The 25,680-nt window shown below is 40.9% G+C and overlaps 1 protein-coding gene across 1 annotated transcript in view; it reads left to right on the forward strand.

Annotated features, from left to right (window-relative positions):
• The first annotated feature begins 668 nt into the window (after positions 1–668).
• obscnb (obscurin, cytoskeletal calmodulin and titin-interacting RhoGEF b) overlaps positions 669–25,680 on the forward strand; it is a 55,470-nt gene continuing 30,458 nt past the window's right edge. The window contains 35 exon segments of the mRNA XM_041948995.1: positions 669–1,755; positions 4,276–4,545; positions 4,811–5,071; positions 6,148–6,453; positions 6,540–6,806; positions 6,981–7,087; positions 7,575–7,743; positions 8,060–8,335; positions 8,419–8,700; positions 9,041–9,316; positions 9,452–9,733; positions 10,960–11,241; positions 11,449–11,724; positions 11,813–12,085; positions 12,187–12,453; positions 12,550–12,819; positions 12,911–13,177; positions 13,358–13,624; positions 13,740–13,852; positions 13,949–14,102; positions 14,215–14,376; positions 14,517–14,621; positions 15,639–15,905; positions 17,299–17,568; positions 17,671–17,937; positions 18,075–18,341; positions 18,517–18,783; positions 18,883–19,152; positions 19,241–19,510; positions 19,736–20,002; positions 21,097–21,363; positions 21,511–21,777; positions 22,464–22,730; positions 24,139–24,405; positions 24,613–24,879. Of these exon segments, the coding sequence (XP_041804929.1) occupies positions 669–1,755; positions 4,276–4,545; positions 4,811–5,071; positions 6,148–6,453; positions 6,540–6,806; positions 6,981–7,087; positions 7,575–7,743; positions 8,060–8,335; positions 8,419–8,700; positions 9,041–9,316; positions 9,452–9,733; positions 10,960–11,241; positions 11,449–11,724; positions 11,813–12,085; positions 12,187–12,453; positions 12,550–12,819; positions 12,911–13,177; positions 13,358–13,624; positions 13,740–13,852; positions 13,949–14,102; positions 14,215–14,376; positions 14,517–14,621; positions 15,639–15,905; positions 17,299–17,568; positions 17,671–17,937; positions 18,075–18,341; positions 18,517–18,783; positions 18,883–19,152; positions 19,241–19,510; positions 19,736–20,002; positions 21,097–21,363; positions 21,511–21,777; positions 22,464–22,730; positions 24,139–24,405; positions 24,613–24,879 (9,499 nt within the window).

Consider the following 25,680-nt stretch of genomic DNA (forward strand, 5'->3'; position numbering starts at 1 on the left):
ACAAACTGCACTATTTGACCTTGTTACAGGGGAATTCAGTTGTTGTTGTGTTATTAAACTACTTTCTATTGACAAGGCTGCATGGCATGAAGTTAAGTCTGTGTATTCATGAGTATCTGCAGGGCCAGGACAGGGGCATGTTGACTGACACTAACTACCAGCCATAAATATATGCCGCTCTGAACTGTGGATTTATGTCTATTTTCATAGGCTAACATAATTATAGAGTAGCCACACTTAACAAACTGTAACATTTTGCAATGGTTTGGATGCATTTGACAGGGTGTAATTTAATGTGTGGTCAGAAAATAATAAATAATAACTGACACAGCCTCTGTATGGACATACAGAATACGTAGGCTCATGTGTTATTTGTTTCAGTTCAGAAGACAGAATTTGTTTTTCCTAAGCATTTATTAACTACATGAATCTTCAGTTTGATTCATTATTCATAATTCCTCCCAAATTAGTAACTGAAAAATTAATTTGGTATTTGGTGCTTAATAACTATGCCAAACCACTACCTGCCATTTTCCAGCCATGGAAATTATGAGAAGCACTCACGCAAATGTGACACGTCCTGTTCAGTGTTGCATATTATGTCTTGCAGGCCCCTGCCTGGTACTGTACTGCAATATTCACCTTTTCTTTGATTACAGGAACAAACAATGGATCCAAACTTATTTGGAGGAGTCCCCAGGTTTCTCACCCGCCCAAAGGCATTCTCGGTGTGTGTAGGCAAGGATGCCACACTGAGCTGCACTGTCGTGGGCAGTCCTACTCCACTGATTACCTGGGAAAAGGACAAGCTTAAGCTGACATCTGGGGGACGCTTCAAGACCGTGGAGGATGGAGATGTGTACCGCCTGACCATCTATGACTTAACACTGGAGGACACTGGTCAGTACATGTGTCGGGCCAAAAACAATGTTGGGGAAGCTTATGCTGCTGTTCCCCTCAAAGTGGCCCTGCCAACAGAGATGCCTCAGAGGGCCCCTGTTTTCCTGGTTAAGCCTACCTCTACACGTGTAGGCTTGGGGGCCGATGTCGTTCTCCTCTGCCGGGTTGCAGCTTACCCTGAAGCCAACTTTGATTGGGAGAAAGATGGGCGCTACTTGGGGGAGACCAACCGTATCAAGATTGTTTCTGACAGTGACAGCAGCACCTTAAAGATCCAAAGTGTACGTAACCTGGACGGCGGCACCTACACCTGCAGAGCCCAGAATACAGTCGGCCGTGCACATGCTGCAGCAGCTCTTGTTGTAGATGCCCAGGATTCCCGCCACCTGACCGCAGACAAGAGCACATCCCTCCTGTCTCACCTTCAAAAGCGTAAAGAGGAAATGAAGAAGGACATCTCTATCTATCGCACCGAAGAAAGCAGCTCCTCTCTTTCCTCCTCCTCCACAGCCAACATCAGAGATGGTTTGACTTCTCTGAGTCTGGAACATGAGCTGAGAGCATCTGCGCTGGCAAAGCTACCCAAAGGTGTGTTCACCCGTACCTGCACGGTGACTGAAGGCAAACATGCCAAACTCAGCTGCTTTGTGACGGGTCACCCAAAACCCCACATTATCTGGAGGAAGGACGGAACAAACATCAGCGAGGGCCGCAGGCATGTCATTTATGAGGACCAAGCTGAGAACTTCATCCTCAAGATCCTGTACTGCAAGCAGAGTGATAATGGTCTCTACACCTGCAATGCAACTAATATGGCTGGGCAGACCTACAGTGCTGTGTTGGTAACAGTCAAAGGTAAGATGGTCATATCTTAAGAAAATGCTTCTTTCAGTAAAGTGATAGAGTTTATGTCCACAAGTAAGCTGTTTTTTGAGATGTTATATGCATTAATTATATGCATCATCTGTCAGCACGTATAACAGCAAAGAGGCTGTCACTCTGGACCACTTCATGTCCAGCATTTCCAGTGTAACTGAAGCAAGGAAGGATAATACTGGTGTGGTTCAGTATTTTCCTTAATATTGACAAAGCCCATGGAAACCAACAATATATTAACCTCTTAATCCTTCCCAACCTATTTTACCATGTCTGTGGCACTCAGCCCCAAGACCAAGGCCAGTTGGTTCACACTGAAGACATAAATCTTTAAAATGTCTCACTAGTAATTTGACAGCTGGGCACTGTAGTTTTTAACATTACTCAGACAGGAGTGAATAGTAATTTGTTGGGACTATTTTCAGCTGCATATTAATACACATTAAGTGTTCTAGTGCGTATTTTAAACCCCAGCATGGTGTATGAATAATTTACTCAAAATAAACTACATTACCATGTTCATCAGGATGAAGGAATCTGTCACCCATTGCAGCCGCGTGGCTCATTTATATGTTTAGCAGTAATGAAAATGGAGCTATATGTCACAGAGGAATGAGCTTTTTTTTAGTAGGACAAACTCATGGTTGGCAACTGCAACTCGTTTGTGTTGTCTAAATCACTAAACCAAAGCCTCATTTAAACCTCTCAAAATGTGTGTGGCTTTTCACAACAAGATTGAATTCTGGCTCATCCTCTGAAGTAGGGTGTTGTGTTGCATCTATTTTCTGCTGGTGATGAGTAGTTCACAGTTGCTAAGATGGTCACTCACTTACTGGAGCACATTGGCACCATTGCTAGTGTGACTTCCCATGGGAAGAAACTGTCCCGAGAGATGAAATTGTAGACTTGTAGATTTATGTCGGTTGTTAATCTCTATTCAGTTCGATAATGTGGCCTGTACCACTGATGTACCTGTTTATTGTTGTTGCAGGAAAATGGATACTTCTGATGTTTGCCTTGCAGTGTGTTAGTTTGCTGGATTGAAAGTTTGCAATGGAAAATATACATTTTTATATTCATGTAGCGATTGCATAATCATTTGTCAATGTTGCAATAAATATGCAAAATACAGCACTGACTTAAAAGCAAAACAGTAAATACAATGGAAATGGTAAGGGTAAAAACAAATACAGTACAATTACAGACATTAAGTCACAATAACGCAACATCTGTACAATAGCAATGGACATGGGAGAAAAAAGTATGGCTACTCTTTTTTAACAAAATAGACAAAAATATTAATTTATCATAGTACTTTCTGTGTCTATTAATTGAACCACTTGAAATGAAATGAGGCATCCTGGAAGAAAGAAAAGTCACATTCCTGAGAAGATAAGCTATCGAAGCACTTTTACGTGTTGTTAATGTTTAGTATGTACTGTATGTTGTCAAAGCCAGAGACTAAATTACAAGCTAACGTTCACTTTAGGAGCCAAACTGTGGCTCACCAACTTAGACTCTCCTCAGTGTTTGACCTTTGTTCTTGTGCAACCTGATTCTCAAAGTGAAATTCTTCAGCTGCCACGATGAAAACACTTACGTTGCAGGAAATATTGTAAATATTTTAATGTAAATGTTACATTTAATTAATGTGGATACTTCTGAGTGATTTACTGAACCCAGTGGACCTCATCCATAACTCAGAATGGAGTTCCACATGTTTCAACACTAGATTCCTGAAGTTAAAACTGCTGGCTCAGATTCAAAGTATGGATATGGATAGAGTTGTGGCGTAGAGGGCAGTAAGAAAACTGAGAAGCAGGGCAGACTTACAAGATGTACAATGCAATAAATAGTAGGTGTAGGAAGCACAATAAAACCTTCAGTTCACATTAACCAAAGTCAGTAAATATAAACAATTTTTAGTGACATTTTTGACATTATTTTAACAGGTATTTGGCAGTATTTTGGATAGTTTCGCTCATCAACTTTAGAATGCATTGTATTGTGCTTGCAAGCATTTCCTACAGCATGACAAAAGTTTTTTTATTGTTTTCCTACCTTCCAGACAAACATTGTTTGACTATCAGACCATGGCTTTAAGAACCAAAATTTCACAACTGACTACCAAAAAGCCTTTATTTCATGTCCTATATTGTCAGAAATTTAATCAAAAGGATATGCAAACATGCAATGAAAAGAATAATGTCAGTGTTGAGCTTTTGACTATTGAAAGTGTTGTTGAATTGCCTCAGATCTTGGGTGCTGAAGTTTCCATCCCACTGTGATGGATTATCTATCAAGCAAGTGTGTAGTTTCTCTGACTTGATTTGAATATTGCACCAGCCAGAACTGCTACCAAGATTATGGGGAAATTAATGTAGAAAGTTTGACACTTTCTGAGGTACATGCTGCTGTTTGTAGTTGATAGACTGACATTTGCAACACCATCAGTATTGTTACATAACCTGAAGATTCTGTTATTTCTCATTGTGTCAGAGCCTAAGGTGCCGTTCAAGAGGAAGCTGCAGGATGTGGAGGTACAAGAGAAATTGTCAGCCACACTGATGTGTGAGGTGCCTGTTAGTGCCACGCAGGCCAGCTGGTTCATGGAGGAAACAAGGCTGGAGCAAAATAACAAATATCGCATGGAGCAGGAAGGTACCCTGCGTCGTCTCACCATCCACAATGTCACCACCAACGATGATGGTGTTTATATCTGCGAGATGAAAGAAGGCAGTCGCACTGTGGCTGAACTCACTGTCCTAGGTATGGTCAAGACTTTTTTCCTGTTTTTATTTCTTGTTAAATATTATGTTAAACATTACAGTGCTGTTATTAGTATGGTGTTATGCTATTACCAAGAGTGATTAATCTGATGATGATCTTAAAATACTCCTAAAAGTTAGCAGTTTATATATATAATATAAAATATATGTTATATATACTGAATCCACTGTGTATCTAATCGTTGGTATGTTTTTTCAGTGTGTCTGCTATGGTACTTAATGCATGTCTTCCTCTCATATCCCAGGCAACATTACTAAGAAGCTTCCTCGGAGGACAGTAGTTCCTGTCAGTGACACTGTCATCTTCTGTGTGGAGCTGGAGCATCCCTTCCCGGATGTTTACTGGACCCGCAATGGCGAGAAGCTGAAGGAAGATTCCCGTATTTCCATTGCCTGCGTGCTCAGACAGTACACTCTTACAATTAGAGATTGCCAGGCAGATGACTCAGGAGAAGTGGCCTTTGTGGCTGGGGACTGCAAGACTTCCACTCGATTCTCTGTCACTGGTGAGGATGACACCTGGGTCAAAGTTAAATTTATTGTATTTGTTCAGACCTGCTTGCATCATATTCAAGATGGCTTAGAATCTGGTAATTAATGTTAAAGGTATATGCACTAAGCAGACTTCATATAGTACTTTTTGGTAATTATCATTGATTCTTTTTATTATTCTTTTAATTTTAATGTTGTCTGCAGCAAACTGAAACCATACGTAAATTAAAGCGAAATATGAAACATTGCAGCATGGCAGGTCAGTCGTTAGCACTGTCGCCTCTGTGCAAGAAGGTCCTTTGTTCGATTCTGGCCTGGGCAGTGCCTCTCTGTTCTCCCAGACAGACACTAGCTTAGATCTTGAGTTGGTTCCTGGGTTCCCACTGGCCCTAGTTTCTGATATTTACAATGGGTGAATGCAGAGAATGAATTTCCGTCTGAGGATCAATAAAGGATAAGTTAACTTAAGGGGTCAGACAAAATAATGTTAACACCTTGTGCAAATGACTAAACTGGAACAACCTTGCATTTACAAACACTTTGGTTGTTTTACACTGTTTGCCACATTGAGGGAGAAAAAGCTGTACTTTGATACTTGAGTTTTTAAAACCATGTGGACAATTACAGTAGATATTTTCATCATACATTTTATTTTCACCTCCAAGAAAGTGATAAAATAGTGTCACAAAACATAGGTGCTCCTCAGGATAGGTGCGTCTTCTGCTCCTGTTTTGACATGTATTCGTTTGTAGCCATGTTCCAACACAGGTTTTTTAACTTATACTATATAGTTTTGGAGTATTTTGAATTAATTTCCCTTAAATAGTTTCGAAAAATGGGCTAAAGTGGATTAAAGAAAGCTTATTGCTTATATATGTAATGCCCAGTATACTCACTTGTACAGCTACTGTTAATCGAGTCCCCCTGACATCATACTGCATCACAGCAAATGAGCTGTTAACCAAACTATTATGAGTGACAAAAATGAAAGTAACACCAAGTTTGATCAAAAGAAAAAGAAAAAAGAAACTTTAATCTTTCTTTTGATATACTACAATCACTCAGTACATCATCAATCTTTCTGCTCTAGCTGCCAGGAAACATCCTCCCGATCCCCCAGTCGACGCTGTGGTGCAGAACAAGACTGACTCATCCATCACCATTCAGTGGTCTCCCCCTGACAGTGACCGCCCTGTGCCCATCAAGGGCTACAGTGTGGAGAGGAGGAAGGTTGGCACTCAGACATGGCAGAGGTGCAATGCTGGAGAAACCATTGTTTCAACAGAGATCACCATCTGCAGCTTTACTGAAGAAGCCAGCTACCAATTCCGCATCTCTGCTATGAATGACTTTGGCCAGAGTCCCTACCTGGAGGTGCCTGGAAGCTTCTATCTAGGTGAGACTGGTGTCTCTGTGACCTTTGTCATTCAGGTATGCGCTCAGTTGTTCTTTTCTCATGTCTGGTTTGCCTAATGTCTCCAGAACCCATTGCTGAAATCAGGAAAGGCCTGATGGACTGTACTGCAGTCACCGGTGAGGAATTCTCTATCTCTGTGGAGCTGTCTGCTGTTTGTTCTGGATTCTGGTCTCTAAATGGCCGCCTCCTACGCAGTGGAACTGACTACCTCATCACCAGGTCCAAGAACACACACACTCTGCTCATCCGTTGCGTGACCATAGAGATGAATGGAGTTGACGTCAAGTTTGTGGGTGGAGGCTCGCAAAGCAGTTGCATCTTATCTGTGAAGGGTATGCACTCAAACCCAGTTTCATTTTCAATAGAGTAAAATGCTCTTAATCATGCTAATATATTAAAGTGCATCCACGTTTCTGCATTGTAGATTCTTTCTTAATTTAAGCCCATTGGTATTTGCTGTAATTTTATGTGAGAAGCAACTCAGTAATGTTTTGTCTGTATATTAGCTCCTCCTGTCAGGTTCACTAACAAGTCAGATCTGCTGGAGGTGGTGACCTGCAGTGCCCAAGCCTCTGCTCAGCTGACTGCTGAGGTGTCAGATTACGATGCACAGGTTTGTGATGGGAACATGCGTCAGTCCCAGCTTTACTTTTAGCTTCCACAGATTGTTCTAATGTACCTTCAACTTCACAAGTATGCAGGGATGAAAAATGTCTATAATTTCTATAGTTTAGTATATTTTGCCTGTGCTATGTTGAGTCTACTTTAAAATCTGTAATTATGTTTGTTCATGAAGCATTATACCTAATATTTAAATTAGCTTTGACTCTCTTTTGCATTGTAAGATAATCTTTGACAAAAAAAAGTGTGAAAAATGTTCACCACTTTTGAATTCACAAGTTGTAGTTGACATTAATAGGTATATGGAAATTAATACTGTCAGTATGCCACTTTTCCTCTTTTATGTTAGCATTACTCAGAATAGTCTTCAAAAAAGACACTTTTGTGTTTGAATACTTGTCAACACAAGTACTCCAACCTGGTAACACTGAATTAACATGTCTAGTTTTGGTAATGTGTTCTGTGTTTGTTTTTTTCAGGTGGTTTGGATAAGAAATGGACGGGAGGTGAAAATGGGGAAGAAGTATGAATATGTGATCATTGACCGCAAGAGGATCCTGATGGTACACAATGTTACAGAGGAAGATGTAGGCATCTACGAGTGTGTTTTAGCTGATGACAGAATGCCCCTGAAACTCACTCTTAAAGGTACGCTAATCAAGTGCAGTTTTACAGTTTGACACGATTGCAATTATTGCAACTCAATCATCTGTTTTCTATGTTTGGAGCAAAGATGATTTTGTCTCAGGCTATGTGATGGGCTGAAATTTGCACTGCTCTAATGGCTGCAAGCATATTCCTATGAGCCATCAACAGTGAGAGTAAAGAGCTATCTGCCATCATATAATCCTCTCAAGTGTTACTGCAATCCCAACTCATGCTCTTTCGACACAGGCGGCTCTGATACTAAATTACTCTTACTCATTTTCAAAGGAATTTCAATTCATTTCTCTTTCTCTCTAAGATGAACCCGCCAAGTTTCTGAACAAAGCCAGAGGTCCCATGGGATTGTCATCGTCCCTCAAAGGAGACCTTGAGCTGAGCTGTGAGGTTTCCTCTGCCAACGCGGCCGTTGTGTGGAAAAAAGATCAAGTGGAGATCACTGAGGACCAAAGAAGTACCATCATTGCCAAAGGGACTCAAAGAAAGCTCATCATCAAGAATGCCAAGAAAAGTGATGAAGGTCATTACTCCTGTGAGACAGCGACAGACAAAATCACATTCCAGGTCAAGATAAAAGGTAAGACTGATTGATACATGTGTTCTACAAGGCTTGACTGCAGATCACAAATGTCAAATTCTTTACTTTGTTTTCTTTCTCAGAAACTCAAGCCCTAGCTGCCTTCTCCAACAAAGAGTCAGTCCAGAAGGAGGTGAAAGCAACTCTCTCCCAGAAGGCCACTCTTAGTTGCAATGTTTCAGATAGCAAGACAGAGGTGAAATGGTACAAAGATGGCAGATTGCTAATATCCAGTAGGACGATATACTCAGAAGCAAAAGGCAGCACTCGTCAGCTGGTGATTGAAAAGGTGGAGAAGAGTGATGCTGGAGAGTATACATGCGAAGCTGGAGGGGATAAGCTGGTCTTCAAGATATTTGTGTCAGGTAGGGCTTAATTGATATGTAGGATTTAACAAATACATTCAGTTTTATATGATGATTATGATTTTCTCCCTGTGTGTCTGTGAGCTATTGTATCAATATAATTTGAGTTAAGGGTTTGGAAAATGTTAGCTGCAACACATTTAACTACCTTTGTGCATCACATCTATTGGATGTTGTGTCAGTTTTGGGATTTTAAATGAACCGAGGAATAGATAATTCATTTTTAGAATAGGTGCCCTGACAGATGTGTCAAATTGTATGTCTTTGATATGTTCCAGTCATTGGTGATCTTATACAGGGCTCATAACAACACTGTATTTCTTGTTGACGTTAGCCTCAGAGGCCCAGTCAGCCTTCTTCAACAAGGAGTCAGTCCAGAAGGAGATGAAAGCCACTCTCTCCCAGAAAGCCACCCTGAGCTGTGAAGTAGCTGATGCAAAGACAGAGGTGAAATGGTACAAGGATGGCAAACTGCTGACGTCCAGCAAAACAATCCACGCCGAGTCAAAAGGCAAGAGTCGGCAGCTGGTGATCGACAGCGTGGAGAAGAGGGATGCTGGAGAGTACATGTGTGAGGTTGGGACTGAGAAGCTGGCCTTCAAACTCCACGTGGCAGGTAATGACATGGATTGAACTGGTTTATAGTATTTCTGTTGATTAATGTACTTAACAGGTATTGTTGCAGGTGTTAACATGTCATTTAAAACAGGGAAAACGTTTTTGTCATTCACATTCATGGTCTCCTCCACAGACGCACAGGTCTTGTCTGCATTCTCTAACAAGGAGTCAGTCCAGAAGGAGGTGAAAGCTACTCTCTCTCAGAAAGCCTCCCTGAGCTGTGAGGTAGCTGATACCAAGACAGAGGTCAAATGGTACAAGGATGGCAAACTGCTGACCACCACCAAGACAATACATGCAGAGTCAAAGGGCAAGAATCGGCAGCTGCTGATAGACAGCGTGGAGAAGAAGGATGCTGGAGAGTACATCTGTGAGGCTGGGCCTGAGAAGCTGGTCTTTAAAATACATGTGGAAGGTAAGGAGGATGTAGAATGTTTAATAAACACCAAATAGAGATATGAGATATTAACTCCAACTTAAATTTACTTGTTTGTAAGCCCCTCAAAAAAACGTTTATTTTGAAGACATAGCATGTAAAACATAAAACCCACTGTAGATGCAGTTTATTTATTTAATGACTGTCTCATACAAGAGTAATTACACTGAAATAAATATCAACGCTTGTCACTGATTCTGATTACATAATTCTTACGGTGTATTCGCACCTAGGTCATTTAGACCAGTTGTTTTGAAATCTGGAGTATTTCACCCCCAGGTTCAGTTGGTTTGGGCATATGTAAACATAGCAATCGCACTCAGAAGTGGTGCAAAGGAAGTGGGCAGAGAGTGGTCTCAACTCACTTCCACTCAAACTCTGAAGCGGTTTGTTGACAGTCAGACCACAGTCAACCCTACCATCTAGAACAGTTGGCTCCCGCATTGCCTGATGGGACACTTTTTCATGTTGGTACATCTATCTGATCAAATTTACCTGACATGCTGTCTGAAGACCAATTGTTGTGTGAATGTGTGGTCATATGCCCCCATTAGAGCCAATCTCTGATGGTGAATTTCTGAGGTGTCATGTTTGCTTCTTTAAATGTAGCAATTGTATAAAATTAGTTCCTGAATTGGAACAATGCAAATGAAGTACAGATCTGAAAATGCCCTGTTAGCCTTTTTTAGAAAGAGACAAAAAGGACATTTACTGTGTGAAACTGGTGGATATTCTGTGTTTGTGTCTGAGTCTCGTCTGATTTGTCATCATAAATGCCACAGTGAATTTTGGCTGACTTGTTGGATGCTTCAGTTATGAGATATTTGCATGCTTTCCTCAAACATCTGTAGTCCAATATTGACGTGTCATGTGACAATTAATTTTATGGGAAAATTATGTTGCTTGTATGTACTACTGAGCTTATGCTTTGATTTCTTGTAGCATTTGTTTGCTGAGGCAGCTCTGGCATCATTGTGGCTCTGCTGTTTGTTGGTTCTGGGTCACAGATGTCTTTTTCTTTCTGCATGAACTGTTTTGATGTTTTCATTGTGCCTCTCTGTGGCAACTTGCAGATGTCCAATTTGCTTTTGCTTTATCACTGCAAAGTGCAATGTTGCATCTCCTTCAGTTGGCTATTGCTTGCATAGAGCTTTCTGCTCTGTGTCACTGTACTGCCACGTTACCCATTTCAATTATTTCTCTAGAAGTCCGGGCTAAATCAGCCTTCCTAAACAAAGAGTCTGTCCAGAAGGAAGTGAAAGCTACTCTCTCCCAGAAAGCCACCCTGAGCTGTGAGGTAGCCGATAACAAGACAGATGTAAAATGGTACAAGGATGGCAAGCTGCTGACTTCCAGTAAGACAATCCATGTAGAATCGAAGGGCAAGAGTCGCCAGCTGGTGATTGACAGCATAGAGAGGAAGGATGCTGGAGAGTACATCTGTGAGGCTGGGCCTGAGAAGCTGGTTTTTAAGATACAAGTGGCAGGTAGGTGGAATAAGATGTCACCAGTGTTTCCGGGAATATGCAAATGCGAATTGAATGTGTCTTATTTGTTAAGTAGCATTGTGGGTTGATTCTTTCTATTGTGTTCCTCTAATTAGTATTATTATTAAGTCTGTTCATTGCAGCCTGAAAGGTTTTGGCTTACATGTTGGCAAACATGGTTTACATCACGTTTCATTTGCTCTGCAGAAGCTCCTGCGGGCTTCTCTAACAAGGAGTCTGTCCAGAGGGAGGTGAAAGCCACTCTCTCGCAGAAAGCCACCCTGAGCTGCGAGGTTTCTGATTCCAAGGCAGAGGTGAAATGGTACAAGGATGGCAAGCTGCTGACTTCCAGCAAAGCAGTCCACATGGAGACTAAGGGCAAGAGTCGTGAGCTGGTGATAGAAAAAATGGAGAAAAAAGATGCTGGAGAATACACGTGCGAGGCTGGAACAGAGAAGCTTGTTTTTAAGCTTCAGATGTCAGGTGAAATATATTTCAAATATGATTGATTTAACCACAAGATTGACAGTTCTCTGCACAAAACACTCAAAAAGCTCTTACTTCTCTTTAGATGCAGCAGTCAAATTCCAGAAAAAGTCTGTCAAGGATACATGTGTTGTTCAAGCAAGTGAAAACATTGTTTTGACCACTGAGCTGACCGCAGTGAGTGGTAGTGTGAAGTGGTTCAGAGATGGCGTGGAGCTCAAGGAGGGCAGCAAGTACGAAATGAAAAAAGATGGTCTTTCTCGTACCCTGATAGTAAAATCCACCGAAGCCAAGGACAGTGGGTCATATTCCTGTCAAACTGCTGATGACAAACTGGAGTTCAAAGTTCAAGTTAAAGGCAAGTCATAGAATTGTTTATAACATCCAGATAATTCCTGTACAGACCTCTTCAGAGGCCAGATTTTGTTTTGATCTCTAACTCCCATGTCTTCATTTCAGATTCAGCTTTGAAGTTTGTTGTCCCTTTGAAACCTGCTGCAGTGGAGTTGGGAGGTACACTTAGCCTGGTATGTGAACTAAATCAAGCCTCAGGGGATGTTGTCTGGCAGCATGGTGGTCGAGAGATTAAACCTGGAGGCAGGCACAGTGTCAGGACAGATGTGGCTAAGCGGGTGCTCACTGTGACTGGCATGACTAAAGAAGATGAAGGAGAATACAGCTGTGAATGTAGAAATGACAAGACCTCTGCTAAAGTCTCCTCAAAAGGTAATAAATCATTTAATTGAACTAAAAAAACGTTTGGGCCAAAAACTTTTTCTTTCATGTCAGTCTTCGTCATGTGATGTCACTCATCCCTTTCAGCACCCAGACTAGTGCGGCTGACCACCAAACTGAACAATGTTGCTGCTATGGAGGGAAAAGACGCCATTTTCAAGTGTACTGTCAACCCAGCGGATGTCAGCGTGAAATGGTTCCACAACAGTGTACCCATCACTGCTGGGCCCAAGTATAAAATTGAGCATGGTGGCACCAGTCACTCACTCACCATCACCTCTGTCAACCAGAAAGATGCTGGAGAGATTAGCATTGATGCAGAAGGCAAAACTTGCAAAGCTACCCTGCAAGTGCAACGTAAGAACATGAAGTTTTCATTAAGATATCTGTTTTAAATGTGTAAATGTGTAAAGTAATTTCCTCACTAACTGACATTTCTCTCAATTAGATGAGCCTGTGACATTTAAGAAAAAGCTAGAAAACCTGACAGTGGAGGAGCAGAGTGAAGTGAAGCTGGAGGTGGAACTCAGCAAGCCATCAGATGAAGTCAGGTGGATGAAGAACAGCGTAGTGCTGCAAGCTGCAGGAAACATGGAGATTCGGGTTGCCGGAGCTAAACAGGCTCTCATCTTCAAGAGTGTGACTCATGCTGATCGAGGCATCTACTCCTGTGAAACTCTGGATGACAAAACTCAGGCCAAACTCAATGTGGAGAGTAAGTCTGATCCACAATCACATTTTTAAGACATAGCATGCAGTATTTAAGTGCAAACTTTAGCCCTATAAAGAGAACGTCAGTCTCCAGTCATATGTGCTTGGACATACATTTTGAGTTGCGAGTGAGGAAACCTTGCCTGCCTGTTAACACTTAAACATTTCCTCTTCCTCCTTTCAGTGAAGAAGATCCAGGTAATAAAGGGCCTAACAGAAACTAAGGCACATGAGACAGAGACAGTAACTCTTGAGGTAGAACTCAACCAGGCAGATGTTGAAGGCTTCTGGACCAGGGATGGGGCCAAGTTAAAGTCGGGGGCCAACTGCCGTATCACAGTTCTGGGAAAGAAACATGCCTTAACGTTGTCCAATCTCAAAAGGGAGGATGCAGGAACTATTGTTTTCCAAGCAGAAGGTGTACATAATTCTGGCAAACTGATTATCACAGGTAAGGGTTTCCGGTCATGAGAGCCTTGGCCGACCAAACATCTGTTGTTGTGCAACACCCAGTCTGTCACAAGACTCATACTGTAGTCACATGTGAACATGTGTTGATTCTACAGAACCTCCTGCTATGATCTCCAAGCCTATTATGGACATCAGTGTTCCTGAGAAGGAGAAGGTCACTTTTGAATGTGAAGTGTCCAGAACAAATGCAGATGTTAAATGGTTCAAGGTGAGAAATTATTGTTTGTGTTACTGTATGCAAAGGGAAATGCATACAGAATGCAAAGTACATATGTAATATTTTGAAAAAAATATTAATCTGCAGGATGACATGGAACTGAAACCAGGGAAGAACTTTGGCATCCATTCCTTGGGCCGAAAGCGCTCTTTGGTCATCAACAAATGCACCCCTGAAGATGCAGGCACTTACATATGTCGCACTGCTGATGATAACACCTCCGCCAAGCTCACTGTCCATGGTAATTGTTAGTCATGTCACAAAGCACACACATCAGTCATGCACCATTACATAGGACACAGTATAACAATTTCCAATACATAGAAACATCCTTAAAAATATTTTCCCTACAGCCAGAGATGTTAAGATTGTTAAGAAGCTGGAGGATGTGGAGGTGATGGAGAAGGAGAGTGCTGCATTTGTCTGCGAAATCTCACATGATGAAGTGGACTGCCAGTGGTACAAAGGAAGCACCAAACTCAAAGTCGGAGACAACATCAAGATGAGACAAGAGGGTAAGGCCTCAAGAAATTAGTAAGCCAACATGATTCAACTACCCATACATTCATGCAGTGTTGTAGATTTACCTTAATGACTCTCATAACTCAGATCTTTGGAGATTTTATTCCTACTAGCTGTCTGTTTCTTATTCCAGGCAGAACCTATGTACTGCTGTTCAAATCTGTCTCACCAGAAGATATGGGTGAGATTAAATTCACAGCTGACAAGGCCTCTTCATCTGCAAAACTTAAAGTGAAAGGTAAACAAATCTGTAACGTGCTAAAATCACATAATAGTGTGTTGTTGCATGGATTGTTTAACCTTTATGCTACAATGCTCAGATGTGGTTGCAAATTGATTATTTCTATTCATTATGATAAAATCTGTTAGAAAGTTGCAAATAATTACATACCTCTTCCTATTTTAAACCTTTTAGTCTTCCAAACGGTTACTGTAAACACAATATTAGACCACACAGAAGTCAGATTAAATTCCTGGATCATTTTACACACTGATACATGTTTCGAAACCTCAACGTTTCAACTGGTTTAGTGAGCCAAATGGAAAAGGTCACACTAAAATTAGATGAAACGTCATCTTGCTAAAAGAGTAAACACGGTGCATCATTCTGACAGTATTTGTGAGATAGAAAATTCAGTTGCAACTTGCATTTACATTGTTATGCCTCATTGAGGCCTGATGGCAAAGGAAAAACAACTTGTTGAGGTTCATGATTAGCCATTGCTTTCCTTTTTGATTGAATGTAGGTCTGTGTGATTTTAGACATTGTGGCACCATTTGTTGATTGGAAATCTCCAAGAGTATGAGAGAAACATCTCAAAGTTAAGTTACAGGTTTAAACTCTGTGACATATTAGCATACTTTGCTAGCAGTTGTCCATAAGTTGCTCTAAATTGCATCAACATGCACATGTTTTCTTGTTTCTATGTCAGCGTCTTGCTGTTTTCAATCAAACAGCAAGTGATATATAAACAAGAATGACTGGCAGGTGTCATTATAAGATTCTTGCTCTGTGTTTTAGCTATTGCAAAAAAAAAATGTTGGAACTGACAGTGTAGCAAAAGCATTAATGTTCTGATTGCATATTAGCCTCATTTGCTTTGGCTATAATACAGTATAGTTCAATTATGAACATCGCCTGTCCTGCAGTGCAGTTAGGCAAGGGCTTTGTCAAGGCCTTGGCATTAATAGCCGCTAATCTTCCTTAATGGCATACATGTTGGTATTCATTGATTCAGTGTCATTGTTACTGTAGAGCTGCCTGTCAAGTTTGTGAGGAGACTCAGGGATAAGATAGCGATGTATAAGCATCGTGGTCATCTTGAATGCCAAGTGTCACGTGCCAGTGCAAAGGTGAAGTGGTTCAAGAACAAGACGGAGATCCAACCCAGCAACAAGTACGAGATCAAAAGTGAAGATGTGTACCGAAAACTCACCATTAATGACGTGGACGAGCGTGACGAAGACACATATACCTGTGACGCCACTGATGACAAGACATCCTGTAAACTACTCGTGGAAGGTAACATGATGGAGGATGACAATGGTTGATTGTTAGCTTTGTGTCAGGTATATCAATTGTGGTGCATTTATGTAAATACATGTGCATACTGAAAGGTTTTTCCACTAAACAAGCCATCAGACTCCAAGTCAATGAGGTATACATCTATATTTCTATATGTTTCTCTATCTATCTATCTATCTATCTATCTATCTATCTATCTATCTATCTATCTATCTATCTATCTATCTATCTATCTATCTATCTGTAACTGAAATGATTAAGAATTGTACTAATGGTAAATATGAGTTGATTTCTTTCTTGGCCATTTTGGAAAAACCTAAACGTACTAAATTAATTAACATAGTAATCGATTTCAAATGATTTGTGCATGAAAGAAATGATCAAAACTGTATAACCACTGCAGCTGAAGTAACACCCTAAGGTGTTTTCAGTCATTCTGAATGAGAAGACCTATGCTCATGTGAAGTTTGGAGGAAGATATGTGAGATAACTACAGTGAAGTCCATGGACAAAGAATAGGCCCTTTTCACAGACAGAATTTGGACTTGTCAGAGTAGAAATTGTACAGATATAAATAATATATTTAATGATGGCTGAATTCTATTTTGCTGCTTCGGTTTCGGGGTCCTGGCATTGTGCAGGCTGGCACATTGTCACATTTTCACTGGGGCACTTGGATGGAAAGGAACTATTGTTCATATTATTAGTAACAGCTATGTCTTTCCTACTATGAATAACTCAAATTGTGTGCTGTATTTCTGTCCTCGCAAGAGCAGCACGACGCACAGGACAGTGAGATGTGTAAAATAGGCAAAAAACACTTGTCTGAGTGTATACATGCTTTCAGAAGAAAAATAATTCTCGCAGGGGATCAACATTGGCCATTGATTTGCCCTGCATGTACAGTAATTGTGTTATATTTCTCCATATAATTTACATAATGTGTTTTTTTTGCATATTTCGAGGCAGTGTATCACTTCAAACATATACTTTTAACAGTGATTTATTATATTACAGATAATATTAAAGATTAACTCTGATTTAGCTGTAGCTTCCAGAGAATCGCCAATACTCCAAACGTAGTTCATATTTGAATTTAAAAAAAGTGAGGATCATTCTGATGGTTGTGCATATTTCAGCCCATTTTACCATCTGTATACTAGAGCTAGACTGATCATATAAAACTTATCGGCTAATGTCAGCTTATTGCAGATGTGTATTGCAGATGCAGATTTGTAGTGTATAGGATTTGCAATTTCATTTGAGTCTAAAAAAAGGCTAAACCTTTATATATATATAATATATATAAATCAACTTTACTTTTGTTTTCTGAAATCATACACTGTCATTGACTACTAACTTAACCATTCTCTTTTCATGACTCCTCCAGAGCAGTCCATCAGCATTGTGCGGGACCTTAGTCCTGTAGAAGTGACAGAACCCTTTGCAGCCGTTTTTGAAGTTGAAATCAGCATGGAATTGGTGAAACCTCCTACATGGACTCTGAATGGCGTTGCTGTGCAGGAGAGTGCTGATGTTGAAATGGAGAAAGAGGGCACTATGCACCGTCTCACTTTCAAAAAGACCAAAGCGTCAATGACAGGACCTGTGCAGTTTACAGCTGGGAAGAGCAAATCTTTAGCCCAGCTGACAGTCAAAGGTAAATGTCTTAAATCACCTTCGTACCGCACAACAATAAGTTGTGTTCTGTGATACTGTTGTAAGTAAATATATCTAATCATATGCTGTTCCTCACATTTAGAGCGTCCACTTGAGATTGCAGAGCACATCAAAGATGTGAAGGGGAAGGAGAAAAGCTCAGCCATGCTCACCTGCAAATTCTCTGCCTCACCAAAAGAGGTTAAATGGTTCAAAGGTCAGGTACCTCTGACAGCATCAGACAAGTATAACATGAAGCACGATGGTACAAGAGCTCAACTTACCATTCAAAGGTTGACTGAGGAAGACAGTGGAGAGTACTGCTGTCAGTCCGGACCTGCTAAGACTAAAGGCACACTTACTGTTGAAGGTACTGTATGGACTTTTGAATACCATCTATAATATACCATACCTTGTTATGGAAACCATCACACACTGTAGAGCAGCTGTTTTTGAATGCTTTTGGACTGAAGTGATCTTCAAACTAAGACCATTTCTTCTGTCCAGTGCGTGAAATCAAGGTCACCAAGCACTTGGCTGACACAGAGGTTGACGAAGACAGCGATGCAGTGTTCACAAGTGAGATTAACTACGCAGACGAAGATGTGCAGTGGCTTCTGAATGACAAGGTGCTCTTCACTAACGAAGTCAACACGATCACTCATGAAGGGAAGGTTCACAAGCTCACACTGAAGAACTTGGCACCTCAGGATGGGGGGACTATCACCTTTCAAGTCCGCAAGGTGAAGGAGTCTGTGACACTGAAGGTTAAAGGTAAGAACTGTCCTGCACTACATGTTCAAGCACACAAAAAGTAAATTACTGTATAAATATAAAGTTGGGGCAGGAAAACAGACTGCTCATTCTCTGAATTGCTGCCCACATTTCTCCCCCACCACCTACCTGCCATTGACACTGCATTCTTTACACTTTCTCAATTCTCCTCCAGAGAAACGTGCTGTGTTCCTCAAGTCTCTAGATGATGTTATTGGAGAAGAGAAAGGAATGATAACTCTGGCGTGCGAGGCGTCCAAACCCAGGGTTTCTCCCGTATGGAGAAAAGAAAGTAAAGTCTTGAGGGCTGGACCAAAGTATGAGCTTCTTCACACAGGCAAGTCTTTGGGACTGATTGTCAAGGATGTCACCAAAGAAGATGCTGGAGAGTATAGTTGTGATCTTGGAACTGAGGTTTCTAAAGCAAAGGTCACTGTAAGAGGTTGGTACTGTTGTTTGAGTACAGTTTTACAGTGTTAGTCTTCATCCTTAAGTTTTGTTTGGCATCGTCACCAATGTATGCTCTCTGTCCCAAATTTAGAGATTGGCATTGGAATTACCAAATGGCTGAAGTCAGCTGAGGTGAATGAGGGAGAGACATGTAGCTTTGAGTGCATCTTATCTCGTGAGAGCACAGATGAGTGTTCCTGGACTCTGAATTGCCAAACTATTACAAACGGAGGTCGCTTCAAAGTTGCCAATAAAGGACGCAAGTACACATTGACCATTAAGGATGTCACTCCTGCTGATGCCGGAGAGGTGGTCTTCAACATTAAAGACCTGAGCTCCAAAACAACATTAACAGTTGAAGGTAAGCTATGTATATATTCTTAAAAGGCCTAGACAAGGTTACAAAATTATTAAGGTATTAAAATAAACATTATCATCCTTTGTTGCAGGCAAAGCTTCATCTGTGTCGAAAGGACTGCAGAATGTGAGTGTTGTTCAAGGGGAAGATGCTGTATTTACCTGTGAGGTAACACATGCTAGTTCCACTGTAAAATGGGCCAAGGAAGGCAAAGCCATCAAAAAGAGCCAGAAGTATGACATTAGCCAAGAAGATAAGTTCATGAAGCTTGCCATCCGTAATGTCTCTGCTCAAGACTCTGGAGAGTACAGCTGCGAAGTTGTTGGAGGTGCAACCACCAAAGCCAAGCTTGAAATCAAGGGTAAGACTGAAGATTATGTACTTACCTACATCCATCTCACTGCACTTTTTAATCTTTGATTTACCTATAATAACACTTATTTAGAGATAGTGGTAAAAAGCTAGTAAATAGCTTTACAAAACATAGAACCAGCTGTGGGATAATCTAATTTTCTGAATCGATAGATTAAAACAATAATGTCATACTGTGCCTAAAAGTGGAACAAATTGATTTTATTTTTTACAGAGCCAATCCATAAATTCACCAAAGCGCTGAAGGACAGTCAAGCAGAGGAGAAGAGCTCCGTGACCTTGCGGTGTGAGACAGCACAAACCCCGTCCACTGTGGTATGGCTGAAAGGTCACTCAGAGCTCAAGGCTGGAGGTCGATATGAGATGTCCCAGAAGGAAGGAGTCTTAACTCTCACCATTAAACACCTGGAGGAGAAAGACACCGATATCTACACTTGTGACGTGGGCACTGCCAAGAGCATGGCAAAGGTGACAGTCAATGGTAAGAACTGAAGTATGTATGTATGCAAGTTTGGGGTAAGTTTTTGTCCTGCAGAGCTGATTAACTTAATGAATTCTGTTTGAAGACCAATTTGAATATTAAATTTCCTGCACGTCAGACATAAATTAGGACATTGCGTGGACAATGATAATTACTGGTATGTATGAATGCCGTGTTGACTTTTCTCATAGTTTGGTTTGGTTTTGCTTTAAAGGCCAGTTGGTGGTTATACTGGAAAAACCACAGGATGTTTGCTGTTTTGAAGGGGAGTCTGCTACATTTGTTTGCTGTGTCAGTCCTACTGATCTGCCTCATGTACAGTGGTGCTTAGATGATACCCCGTTGCAGCCAAGCCCCCTCAATGACATACGTGTTTTAGAAGGGGGTGTCCACTCTCTTACTGTAAGAGAACTAGCCCCCAGGGACTCCGGCACCATCTCTGTGGTTGCTGGGGATCATAAGGTATATGCGTCCCTTGTTGTCAAAGGTAACTGACAAATCTACTTAACAGAGTAGATTAGGTCAAATTTTTACTAAATCTTCTTGATTCACCTAATAGAAGTTTGTTTTCCGTATTTTACATTGTTGGTGTGCAATATTACTGAAGGATCTGCTTTACCCTTATGTTGCACTATTCTATTGTCTTTGTCTTGGGTTTTGTATGATTGAGAGACTGTTTGCACATCTCACAAATTTTGAAAGACATCCATCAGCATGTGCAAATGTTTCAAAGTGATCTGTTCCCAAATGCATCGTCTTGTTATGCAAGGACTGCGCACTGCATTAATGAATGTTTTCTTTCTTGGCAATCCTTTTCAAAAGGATTTCATTCTGTATTGTTGTGATGAGAGAGTTTGCTTCTGTTTTCAGCTTAAGTGCATTGTTATAGCTAAACCGTCATCAAAAAGAACATCAACCCAACTTTTTTTTTTTTTTTTCTCAATTGTGGGTTCCAAAGGCTAACTTTGGACGACTGGAGCACGACACACTCATCACATCATCTTCGCCTCTAATCGTTTTTCATCCTCCATCACTACCGAACAAAATGCAACACCATGTTTAATATAATCAAGTCATTGTTCATTTTATTTTAGCCCTGCCTGCCAGTTTTAAAGAAGAGCTCAGGAACCAAGAGAAAAACAAAGGGGAGACTGCAACACTTTGCTGCAAGTTATCAAAACCTGCGGTCGACATTCAGTGGAAGAAAGGCTCTGAAATTCTCAACGCTGGAGATAAGTATGAGATGAAGCAGAAGGAGACCTCTTGTGAGCTTCAGATTAAGAACTTGAAGGTTGAAGATAGTGGAGAATATTCTTGTGTGTGTGGGGACCAGAAGACATCTGCAACTGTAAAAGTCAATGGTATGGATTCATTCAAGTCTTTTTCAGCAACGTTTTAGGTGTTTATGTTGTATTTTTCAAAGGAGTTCCACTTCTGTTGCCTTAGGACCTTTGTCAAGATATTTATTTCACCTGATTTTGACAAGTAATGAAAACTTGGTTGTACAGCATTGCCGCCAACCTTCATACGGAAGCTGGAGAGCCAGGAGGCTGAGGAGGGTGCCAGCGTTACTCTGCGATGTGAGCTCTCTGAACCTGGAGTCCCTGTTGAGTGGAAGAAGGGATCCCAGGTCCTGAAGTCTGAAGAAAAGTACCAGATGAAGCAGAAGGCCACTGAGAATGAACTTGTGATCAACAAAGTGGTGCCAGAAGACAGTGGAGACTACAGCTGTGTGTGTGGAGAGCAGAAGACCACAGCCAGCCTCAACATTAAGGGTAGGAGGAGGATTTTCGAGGAGTCAGTTTAAGTAACATTTTTTAATAATTGCATAGAAAAGCCTATTATATGTACAAATTTAGACCTGTTTGTTTTGGAATCTGCATGTCATTGTGGACTGCAGCTTGTTGCCGCTTTTTTGCTTCATGTGTATTTCTATATTTTATGTAATGCACGTCACTGGTTACTAACCAACTAATAAATGCTCAGCCCAACCAGTGACCTTCAAACAGAAGCTGGAGAGCCAGGAGGCTGAGGAGGGAGCCAGTGTCACTCTTCGATGTGAGCTCTCTAAACCTGGAGTCCCTGTTGAGTGGAAGATGGGATCCCAGGTCCTGAAGTGTGGAGAAAAGTACCAGATGAAGCAGAAGGCCACTGAGAATGAACTTGTGATCAACAAAGTGGTGCCAGAAGACAGTGGAGACTACAGCTGTGTGTGTGGAGAGCAGAAGACCACAGCCAGCCTCAATATTAAGGGTAGGAGGAGGATTTCTCAAGAGTTGGTGTTGGAGGATTTTATAAAAACTGTGCAACGGGTTTTCACATGTACATATTTAGACCTGTTTGTTTTTGAATCTGCATGTCATGGTAGACTGCAACTTGTCAGTGCTTTTTTGCTTTACATGTATTTTTATATTTTATGTAATGCACACCACTGATTACTAATCAACTAATAATTGCTCAGCCCAACCAGTGACCTTCAAACAGAAGCTGGAGAGCCAGGAGGCTGAGGAGGGTGCCAGCATTGCTCTTCGATGTGAGCTCTCTAAGCCTGGAGTCCCTGTTGAGTGGAAGAAGGGATCCCAGGTCCTGAAGTGTGGAGAAAAGTACCAGATGAAGCAGAAGGCCACTGAGAATGAACTCGTGATCAACAAAGTGGTGCCAGAAGACAGTGGAGACTACAGCTGTGTGTGTGGAGATCAGAAGACCACAGCCAGCCTCAACATTAAGGGTAGGAGGAGGATTTCTCAAGAGTTGGTGTTGGAGGATTTTATAAAAACTGTGCAACAGGTTTTCACATGTACATATTTCAACATATTTGTTTTGGGTGCAGATTGTTGTGTCTGGACTACAACTGTGTTTTGTACATTCTCTTTTCTACCGATTTTTGACTTGGATTGTTTTATATTTTATGGTATCATAGCACAAACTGTGATGCTAAATTGTGAGCTTGCTTACCTTAATTTTGTCTTTTGATGATATTTTTAGATGCAAAGCTCCTAGTGAGCCTGGCTTATAACTTCTTCAAACTTAGAAACTAAAATATTCACGCTTAGCAAGCCTTAGATTATCCACACAGGGGAGCTGTCCTATTACTGCCAGACCAGGTCCCTACATGCCAACATGTGCTGGCTCAAGGAAAGTGAAGTGTAGGAACAATTTAGACCTACAGATAAAGAATGCAATGAAACCACCAAGGCATAAAAAGTAATACCAGCTGCAGTTTTAACACTTCTGCCACAAGCAGGCAATGAGTGGAATGTTTCCAGTTTTTGTTTAGTTTCTCAATTGTGAAATAATCAAATAGAAACACATTTCATCTTATTTTTATAAAGCACCAAAAAGTTGCTTTTGTAGTTTTTGTGAATAAATGTATTAGTTGGTGTATTTTAATTTTTAAATGTCTATGATCCAGGTCCTCAGACACTTGACTACCAGACAATTTAACTGTAATGTTTATTGTCTAAAAACAAAGTTGTCGCTGATTAAGAGCTACCTTTTCTACAATAAACAACTGATATGTAATGATTGCAATAAGTTTATAGTTATGATATTCATCACCAAAGAAAAAACATGGTAAATCTTTGTGGCTAATTCTCTTAAGTTATTTTGTTTTGACCTCTGTAACCCACTCTCTGTTCTTTCCTGTCCAAAGTATCTTCAAGGACAGGAGAAAAACAAAACATCTGTGGACAATATGAACTCTGTACTTTTCCCGGTGTTTAGCAGATAATACAACTCATACACATTGCATGTTTAAATCTGTAAATAGAAAAGTTTTAAAATACACATGAACAGCAGTTTTTAAAAAGGAAAGACTACAGCTGTAACACACGTTGCCTGCAGTTGGCACAAGTATTAAAATTGCCGCAACAATTTGTTTCATCTCCTGTAAAAGGTACAGATGGCCATATGTCCACCTTTAGTTTTGAACTGCTGCTGCTTTACTTTTCTTTCCTGGAGGTGGCACAAGTTGGATTGGGACAGCAAGTCCAGAGCTACAGTGTTGAAACTGCTGGCACAACAGCTTTGCAACATGGTGATTTCAGTGGATCTGGGTGCTTTGCATCAGTGATATAAATGTGTGTACCCTTTTCATGTATTGCAACGGGTTGCTGACCAACTAATATAATGCTCAGCCCAACCAGTGACCTTCAAACAGAAGCTGGAGAGCCAGGAGACTGAGGAGGGAGCCAGCATTACTCTTCGATGTGAGCTTTCTAAACCTGGAGTCCCTGTTGAGTGGAAGATGGGATCCCAGGTCCTGAAGTCTGAAGAAAAGTACCAGATGAAGCAGAAGGCCTCTGTGAATGAACTTGTGATCAACAATGTGGTGCCAGAAGACAGTGGAGACTACAGCTGTGTGTGTGGAGATCAGAAGACCACAGCCAGCCTCAACATTAAGGGTAGGAGGAGGATTTCTCAAGAGTTAATCCGTGAAGCATTTTCTAAAAGCTATGCAACCAGGTTTCATATGTACATATTTAGACCTGTTTGTTTTTGAATCTGCATGTCTTCATCATGCAATTTGTCAGTGCTTTTTTGCTTTATGTGTATTTTTATATTGTATGTAATGCACACCACTGGTTACTTACAAACTAATAAATGCTCAGCCCAACCAGTGACCTTCAAACAGAAGCTGGAGAGCCAGGAGGCTGAGGAGGGAGCCAGGGTTACTCTCCAATGTGAGCTCTCTAAACCTGGAGTCCCTGTTGAGTGGAAGAAGGGATCCCAGGTCCTGAAGTGTGGAGAAAAGTACCAGATGAAGCAGAAGGCCTCTGTGAATGAACTCGTGATCAACAAAGTGGTGCCAGAAGACAGTGGAGACTACAGCTGTGTGTGTGGAGATCAGAAGACCACAGCCAGCCTCAACATTAAGGGTAGGAGGAGGATTTCTCAAGAGTTGGTCTGTGAAGGATTTTATAAAAGCTGTATGCAACTGGATTTCATATGTACATATTTAGACCTGTTTGTTCTGGAGGTAGGATGTCATCGTTTTCTCACTGTCATGCAACTTGTCAGTGTTTTATTGTGTTCTGCGTTTTTCTGTCCGTTTTGAAATTTATTGTATTATTTAATGTATCAATATGTGTTATAGTATCATAGTGTTAACCGACCTAGTGGAGCAAAGTTGCGTGCTTTCTTACTTTTATTTTTTCTTTCTGATGTTGTTTTAAGATGTAAGGCTCCTTGTGGAAGTGGCTCGTAACTTGCTCAAACTCAGAAAGTCATACATTAATGTTTAGCAGACTTGAGATTATCCAAACAGGGAAGCTGTTGAGTCACTGTCAGACCAGTTCAGCACATGCAAACCTGTGCTACTTGTAGGACAGTAAAAGCAGCACCAGTTTAGACCTGCATATGCAAACATGCAATGTTGCCACACAAAGGCAAAGAAAATAATAGCCTCTGCATTTTTAATACTTGTGCTGCTTTTTGCCATCCAACATTATTGTACCACTCTACTCTCCACTGGATAGCAAATGAACACATAGAAACACATTCCATGTCATGCATGTAAAACATTTCATGTTTTTGAAGAATACATACACAAAATCTGATTGTATTTTTGAATCTGCATGTCATCATCATGCAACTTGTCGGCGCTTTTTTGCTTTATGTGTATTTTTATATTTTATGTAATGCGCACCACTGGTTACTAACCAACTAATAAATGCTCA

The sequence above is a fragment of the Chelmon rostratus genome, chromosome 12 (assembly GCF_017976325.1).
Source record: "Chelmon rostratus isolate fCheRos1 chromosome 12, fCheRos1.pri, whole genome shotgun sequence".
NCBI lineage: Eukaryota > Metazoa > Chordata > Actinopteri > Chaetodontiformes > Chaetodontidae > Chelmon > Chelmon rostratus.